We start from the raw sequence: 8,000 nt of genomic DNA on the forward strand, positions 1-8,000 counted from the left end.
AACGAAAAGAAAAAAAGAATGAAAACAAATGTGAAAGAGAATAAGGAAGTAAAGGAAAGAGAAAAACAGAAAAAAAAGGAAAGAAAAAAGGAAAGATAAAGAGAAAAAGGAAAGATAAAGAGAAAAAGGAAAGGAAAGAGGAAAGGAAAGAGGAAAGGAAAGACGAAATGGAAAGAGGAAAGGAAAGACGAAATGGAAAGAGGAAAGGAAAGACGAAATGGAAAGAGGAAAGGAAAGACGAAATGGAAAGAGGAAAGGAAAGAAAAGAGGAAAGAAAAGAAAAGAGGAAAGAAAAGAAAAGAGGAAAGGAAAGAAAAGAGGAAAGGAAAGAAAAGAGGAAAGGAAAGAGAAAAAGGAAAAAAATAAAGAAAAACAAATGAAAAAGGAAAGAAAGGAAAAGCAAAAAAAAAGACCAAAACTAAAAATAAAGAAAATAAAAAACGAAAATAAAAAAGGGAAAGAATGGAAAAAGCAAAGAGCAGACCAAAAGAAAGAGAGAAGAAGAAAGAGGAGGAGGAGGAGAAGAAAGCGAGGAGGAGGAGGAGAAGAAAGAAAGGAGGAGAAGGAGGAGGAGGAGGAGAAGAAAGAAAGGAGGAGGAGGGGAAGGAGAAGAAGAAAGAAAGAAAGGAGAAGAAAGAGAGGAGGAGAAGAAAGGAGGAGAAGAAGAAAGAAAGGAGGAGAAGAAGAAGAAAGAAAGGAGGAGAAGAAAGAAGAAAGCAAAGGGAAGAAAGAAAGAAAGCAAAGGGAAGAAAGAAAGAAAGCAAAGGCAAGAAAGGAAAGAGACGAAGAAAGGAAAGAGAAGAAAGAAAGATAGCAAATGGAAAAAGAAAGAAAGCAAAGAGAAGAAGAAAGGAAGGAAGAAGAAAGAAAGAAAAGGGAATAAAGGAAAAAAGAAAAGAAAAGAAAAGACAAGAAAGAAAGGGGAGAAGAAAGAAAGGGGAGAAAAAACAAAGGGGAGAAAAAACAAAGGGGAGAAAAAAGAAAGGGGAGAAAAAAGAAAGGGGAGAAAAAACAAAGGGGAGAAAAAAGAAAGGGGAGAAAAAAGAAAGGGGAGAAAAAACAAAGGGGAGAAGAAACAAAGGGGAGAAGAAACAAAGGGGAGAAGAAACAAAGGGGAGAAGAAACAAAGGGGAGAAGAAACAAAGGGGAGAAGAAACAAAGGGGAGAAGAAACAAAGGGGAGAAGAAACAAAGCAAAGGGGAGAAGGAACAAAGCAAAGGGAATAAAGGAAGACAGAAAAGCAAAGAAAAAAAGCAAAGAAGAAAGAAAGCAAAGGGATGGAGAAAGAAAGCAAAGGGAAGGAGGAAGAAAGCAAAGGGAAGGAGGAAGAAAGCAAAGGGAAGGAGGAAGAAAGCAAAGGGATGGGAGAAGAAAAGATAAGGGAAGAAGAAGAAGAAGAAGAAGAAAAAGGAAGAAGAAGAAGAAGAAAAGGGAAGAAGAAAGAAAAGGGAAGAAGAAGAAGAAGAAAAGGGAAGAAGAAGAAAAGAAGAAGAAGAAAGGGAAGAAGAAGAAGAAGAAAGGAAAGAAGAAGAAGAAAGGGAAGAAGAAGAAGAAAGGGAAGAAGAAGAAGAAAGGGAAGAAGAAGAAGAAAGGGAAGAAGAAGAAAGGAAAGAAGAAGAAGGGAAGAAGAAGAAGAAGAAGAAAGGGAAGAAGAAGAAGAAAGGGAAGAAGAAGAAGAAGAAAGGGAAGAAGAAGAAGAAAGAAAAGGGATGGGAGAAGAAAGAAAAGGGAAGAAGAAGGGAAGAAGAAGAAGAAGAAAGGGAAGAAGAAGAAGAAGAAGAAAGGGAAGAAGAAGAAGAAGAAAGGGAAGAAGAAGAAGAAGAAGAAAGGGAAGAAGAAGAAGAAGAAGAAGAAAGGGAAGAAGAAGAAGAAGAAGAAGAAAGGGAAGAAGAAGAAGAAAGGGAAGAAGAAGAAGAAAGGGAAGAAGAAGAAGAAAGGGAAGAAGAAGAAGAAAGGAAAGAAGAAGAAGAAAGGAAAGAAGAAGAAGAAAGGAAAGAAGAAGAAGAAAGGAAAGAAGAAGAAGAAAGGAAGGAAGAAGAAGAAATGGAAATAATAAGAAGAAAGGAAATAAGAAGAAGAAAGAAAAGGGATGGGAGAAGAAAGAAAAGGGATGGGAGAAGAAGAAGAAAAGGGAAGAAGAAGAAGAAGAAAGAAAAGAAGAAGAAAGGGAAGAAGAAAGGGAAGAAGAAGAAGAAGAAGAAAGGGAAGAAGAAGAAGAAGAAGAAAGGGAAGAAGAAGAAGAAGAAAGGGAAGAAGAAGAAGAAGAAAGGGAAAAAGAAGAAGAAAGGGAAGAAGAAGAAGAAGAAAGGTAAGAAGAAGAAGAAGAAAGGTAAGAAGAAGAAGAAGAAAGGTAAGAAGAAGAAGAAGAAAGGTAAGAAGAAGAAGAAAGGTAAGAAGAAGAAGAAGAAGAAGAAGAAAGGTAAGAAGAAGAAGAAGAAGAAGAAAGGGAAGAAGAAGAAAAGGAAGAAGAAGAAAAGGAAGAAGAAGAAGAAGAAGAAGAAGAAGAAGAAAGGGAAGAAGAAGAAGAAGAAGAAAGGGAAGAAGAAGAAGAAGAAGAAGAAGAAGAAGAAGAAAGGGAAGAAGAAGAAAGGGAAGAAGAAGAAAGGGAAGAAGAAGAAAGGGAAGAAGAAGAAAGGGAAGAAGAAGAAAGAAAGAAAAGGGAAAGAGAAAGAAAGAAAGAAAAGGGGAGAAAGAAAGAAAGAAAGAAAAGGGAAGGAGAAAGAAAGAAAGAAAGAAAAGGGAAGGAGAAAGAAAGAAAGAAAAGGAGAAAGAAAAAAAAGGGAAGGAGAAAGAAAGAAAAGGGAAGGAGAAAGAAAGAAAAGGGAAGGAGAAAGAAAGAAAAGGGAAGGAGAAAGAAAGAAAAGGGAAGGAGAAAGAAAGAAAAGGGAAGGAGAAAGAAAGAAAAGGGAAGGAGAAAGAAAGAAAAGGGAAGGAGGAAGAAAGAAAAGGGAAGGAGGAAGAAAGAAAAGGGAAGGAGGAAGAAAGAAAAGGGAAGGAGGAAGAAAGAAAAAGGAAGGAGGAAGAAAGCAAAGGGAAGGAGGAAGAAAGCAAAGGGAAGGAGGAAGAAAGCAAAGGGAAGGAGGAAGAAAGCAAAGGGAAGAAGAAAGAAAAGGGAAGAAGAAAGAAAAGGGAAGAAGAAAGAAAGAAAAGGGAAGGAGAAAGAAAACAAAGGGAAGGAGAAAGAAAGCAAAGGGAAGGAGAAAGAAAGCAACGGGAAGGAGAAAGAAAGCAAAGGGAAGGAGAAAGAAAGCAAAGGGAAGGAGAAAGAAAGCAAAGGGAAGGAGAAAGAAAGCAAAGGGAAGAAGAAAAAAGAAAGAAAGCAAAGAGAAGAAGAAAAAGAAAGAAAGCAAAGAGAAGAAGAAAAAGAAAGAAAGCAAAGAGAAGAAGAAAGAAAGAAAAGGAAAGAAGGAACGAAGAAATGAAAAAAAAAAAGGTAATGAAAGAGAGATGCGAGGAAAAGTGAAAGAGGAAGGATGGAGAAAACGGAAAGAGAAAATGGTGGAAATAAGAAATAAAAGAGAAAAAAAGTCAAAACAGAAAAAGAGGAAGGAAGAAAAAAAGGAAAGAGAAAAAAAGCGGGAAAAAGAAAGCGGGAAAAGAAATAGAAAATATAAGGACAGAATGAGGAAAAAGGAAAAATGAAAAGAAAAAATTACGAAAAGAGAAAAAAGAAAAACAAAAGAAAAGAGGAGAACGGAAAGAGTAAAAGAAAAGAGAAAAGGAAACGAGAAAACGAAAAAGAAAGAGGAAAGGAATAGAAGAAAAAGAAAATGATATAAAAAGGTAAAAATGGTCAAAAAGCGAAAAAAATTAAAAAAGTGACGAGCAAAAAAAAAAAAAAAGCGTTGAAAGAAAAAAATACAAAGAAAAAAAAAACGAACAAAAGAATAAAAGTTTTAGTCGAGAAATTGAAACTTGTGTGGGTGGGAATCGTTACTCGACTAAATTATTATTATGCCAAGTCCAACCACCAACTCGTTTCTTGCTTTCTTCATTCAATTCATGGCTATTTTTTTATCATTCGACAAGTAAAGAAAGCGATAAAAAAATTAATGAATGTTAATGACGATCGTCAAACATTAAAGGTCCAAAGTCCAACAAGAAAAGAGAAAACGGTCTATTTTTAAAAGACCACAAACCGGATCTTGTATTAAAATCAGTCACAAACACAAGTGATATTTTTGTCCTGGACAACAACAATAATGATAATAATAATAAAAGGGTATTTTTTTTAACCTATTTTCTACTTTAACAATCACCTTTAAAATGACGACTTTGACAGGTTTTCGAATATGCTGAAAACGAATATCGAATTTAAATTTTCCGCAAACAATGGGTTGGTGCTGGTTTAATAATAGCGCGGTTTAATAAGTGCAGCAGTGCTGCAGTGCAGCACTGCAGCACTGCTGCACTTATTAAACCGCGCTATTTTTTTTTTATATATATTTTTATACAGTATTTTACGATATCCTTTTTGATTAAATTGTTAAGTGAAAGTACAGAATAGTTTCAAAAACACCGTCCTTCCCCCATGTTAAGAATAGCTTTCTAAATAATATTATTTTAGTACGGTTCAATAAGTGCACCTGCACCACTGCACCAGTGCACCACTCACCAGTACCAAGTAGTTTTCCGGATCATGCAATTACGGAAAGTGTAAATGCGATATTCGATTTCAGCATGCCTAAAAAGACTATAAGAGTCGTCTTTTTAAGGTGGAAAGTAAGTAAAACAAAAAAATACTCAAAAAAAGAGTTTATTTATTTAACCCGACCACTAACTCTAAGAGGGGTTAATCTGGGACTGTACTGAATTCAGATCCACTTTGTCTCCACGAAAATTCATAATTTTCGGTGATTTTATTTTTTTTCATGGTTTATTTTTGACCTCGAATGTTTACTTTATCTACTATTTTCCCTTCCCACAGTGGGACAAAGGTCAGTTTATAGTGAAGAATTCAGCGCCCGCCCCAAAGGGACACTTTGGTCAGATGAAAAATTTACTATATTTAACTCCGTTGGTTTTCCCTGGTGAGCGTGCCTCAGGCGATTGATAATAAACCGCCTCCTATCACATAACCTCTTTAGACCGTTCAGAACAGGTACTACACTTTGATCGGAATATTGACGAATTTTTCAAGACTTGCTGCTGATCAGAATCAAAGTATCAAAGTGTATGTCCTCGGTGAGATAAGGAGAAATCCTTCTCGAACGAGATATTTCAAAATATTTTTGTCCCAATTCAGAATGCCCTTCTTTTATCTGAATTTATCCCGCATTAAAAAAAAAAAGAAAAAAAGTCGACAACTAAACAAGGGCACATAACTCATATTCACAATTTTCTTGTTATTTTTGTAAAATAAAATGATCTCCCATTCGAAATTTTAAAATATTTTTCTTTTGTCGCACTTTTGTTGAACATTCCCAAGCAAGCATCCCCTATGGCTTCTGCTTCCCTGTGCTTTAACGATAAAATTATGAAATTGAGTTATCGTTCTTGGATTCGTTTCTAAAAGATGGCTACTATATTTTTCCGCTCTAGTGTTTATTTCGGGTTTTCACGTGTACGATGAAACTTGCTCTACTTAGTGGTGTTATTTTATGGTTTTAATTTTTATTTATTTAGTGTTTTTATTTAATGTAAAACGTTTATTCGGTTCGAAAAACAAGTAATATTGATCACTACCGGAGAAAAAAAAAATAGCCGCGATGTCTCATTACGTCTTTGAAGTCTTGATAATCACTTTAAAATGAGAAAACAAAATGGTGGTAGAAACCCACTCATATCATTTAACTGGGTGGGTTTCTACCAACATTTTATTTTCTTATTTTAAAGTGATTATCGAGACTTCAAAGATGTAATGAGAGATCGCGGCCATTTTTTTTTCTTTTGTTCTCCGGTAGCGTTCAATATTACTTGTTTTTCGAACCGAATAAACGTTTCACATTAAATAAAAACACTAAAAAATTACCAAGGAAGGTAGAAAAGTAACTTTCTTGTTTTTGATAACATTTTTTTGAAATTTTTTTGACAACTTTTTCGCACCTCTATGAATTGTACCTATTTACAATGCCTCCCCACGGGACAGAGTTAGACACCAGGGTCGTTTTTTAACGTGGAGAAAAGGTACAAAAATAAAAATTGTCTCAGTCGTGAAGGATTTCTCTTCCACCGAAAGAGAAGAAATGGAAGTGCAGCAAAAAAACAGATACTACACTTTGATCTTGACCAAACTCCCGATCCCATAAACTGCATAGGTAAAAAAAACAAAAAAAAAACAGTTCGGTTCAAATTCTGTAGAAATACCCTTTAGAATAATTAATTAGGGTAAAAAACGCGAATCAACGCTAAAGTACAGGCTTGAAGGTCAACAGTAAATAAAAGTCATTAATTAAATATTTTGTTTTGCGATAAGAAAATCAAAGAAACTTCATGCTTCAAAGTTATGCAGACAAAGTTATGTGCTGAAATAATAACATTTAGAAAGCCATTCTTAATATGGGGAGGGGGATTTTTTTTTTAAACTATTCTATACTTTCACCTAACAATTTAATAAACAAAAGATGGTACTCATGCAGAGAGTGATCCGTGCTGAAATAATAACGTTATTATTTAAAAAGCCATTCTTAACATGAGGAGGGGAGGGTGTTTTGTATCTAATCTGTACTTTAACGTTACAATTGAATAAAAAAAAGACATAAAACTTTTAATTAAACGTGGAAATACGATTTTAAAAAAAATAGCGCGGATCATTCTCTGCATTAGCACCCAAAAGATACCGTAAAACTTGAATTTAACTTGAAAATACTATCAAAATAGTGCGGTACCTTCTAAGCAAAAAACAAACAAAAAAAAAAACCCATACATTTTCCAGGATACAACATTAAAAGAAATCAAACACAAATTATGAAATATAGAAAAATGTAAAATATTGTTTTTCGTTTTAGGACGGTTATGAATATTTAATATTTGATAGAAAGAATTTCGCAAAATTTATTAATTCAAAAAAGGTGTTAGTGCAGAGAGTGATCCGCGCTATTTTTTAAATCGTATTTCCAAGTTTAATTAAAGTTTTATGATATGTTTTTTTATTCAATTGTAAGGTTGAAGTATAGAATAGGTACAAAACACCATCCCCCTCCCCATGTTAAGAATGTTTTTTTTTTTTAAATAATAGCGTTATTATTTACGTACGTCCGGATCACTCTGTGCACTAGTATCTAAAAAAAGAAAAACGCGACTTTGTAGTAGCAAACTGAACCACAAACCGAATAGATTCTTATTTTTGGGAAATAAATATAAATATCCGATGGTGAAATAAAGCGTGGACATAGAATGACTTACTTCATCGCCGATAACAGCTAAAAGCTTTCCTTTGGCTTGCGAAGACATTTTTTGGTTCCCAACTGTTTTTTATTTTATTTTATCACGAGTTCAAAGTAGTGAATCGTTTTAAAAACAGACGAAAAAAGGAAATCGCGAATTGAAAGAAGAATTACAGGAAGCAGCGAGAGTTATCGTTCTTGTCGATTATAAATTCAACACCTTTTTACGTACACGTATTTAGGGGTTTTATCCAGGATTTTAACTAATTTTGATATGTGTGTGCAGAAAAGTCTTTCTGATGTACGAAACAAAAATGTCACGAAACAAAAATTTCATATTCCAAAAATCTTGTAGATCGAGTTTTATTTTTTATAAAGAAAATAATTTTTAAACGATTTAAAGCAATTCATGTGAAATCAGTAGCATTACAAGGCTGATCTCGCAAGTTTAAATTATTGGAGACTTAGTCTTATCTTTGTTTCAGAATGGCAACGCGAGACAGTCTCTTCTTGCTTACTCGTAAAATTTGATTTTCTTAAATAAAAATAAAGATACTTGATCAATTAACGTGATTTTTGGAATATGGCATATTGATAAAGATTATTCTATATTTCCTGTATTTCTGTTGTAATTAGATTAGATTTTAAATAAGAACCGCCCAGTTTAATAATAGT

At 34.0% G+C, this 8,000-nt stretch overlaps 1 protein-coding gene across 1 annotated transcript in view; it reads right to left on the minus strand.

Moving 5' to 3' along the window:
- Nucleotides 1-7,506, minus strand: part of LOC145259793 (V-type proton ATPase subunit F-like) — a 28,599-nt gene extending 21,093 nt beyond the window's left edge. The window contains exon 1 of the mRNA XM_080117558.1: nt 7,345-7,506. Within this exon, the coding sequence (XP_079973684.1) occupies nt 7,345-7,392 (48 nt within the window). The 5' untranslated portion in view covers nt 7,393-7,506. The remainder of the gene's footprint in view (nt 1-7,344) is intronic.
- Nucleotides 7,507-8,000: the final 494 nt, after the last annotated feature.

Source organism: Euprymna scolopes, chromosome 35 (genome assembly GCF_053919585.1).
Source record: "Euprymna scolopes isolate OS-2025 chromosome 35, ASM5391958v1, whole genome shotgun sequence".
Classification (NCBI taxonomy): domain Eukaryota; kingdom Metazoa; phylum Mollusca; class Cephalopoda; order Sepiida; family Sepiolidae; genus Euprymna; species Euprymna scolopes.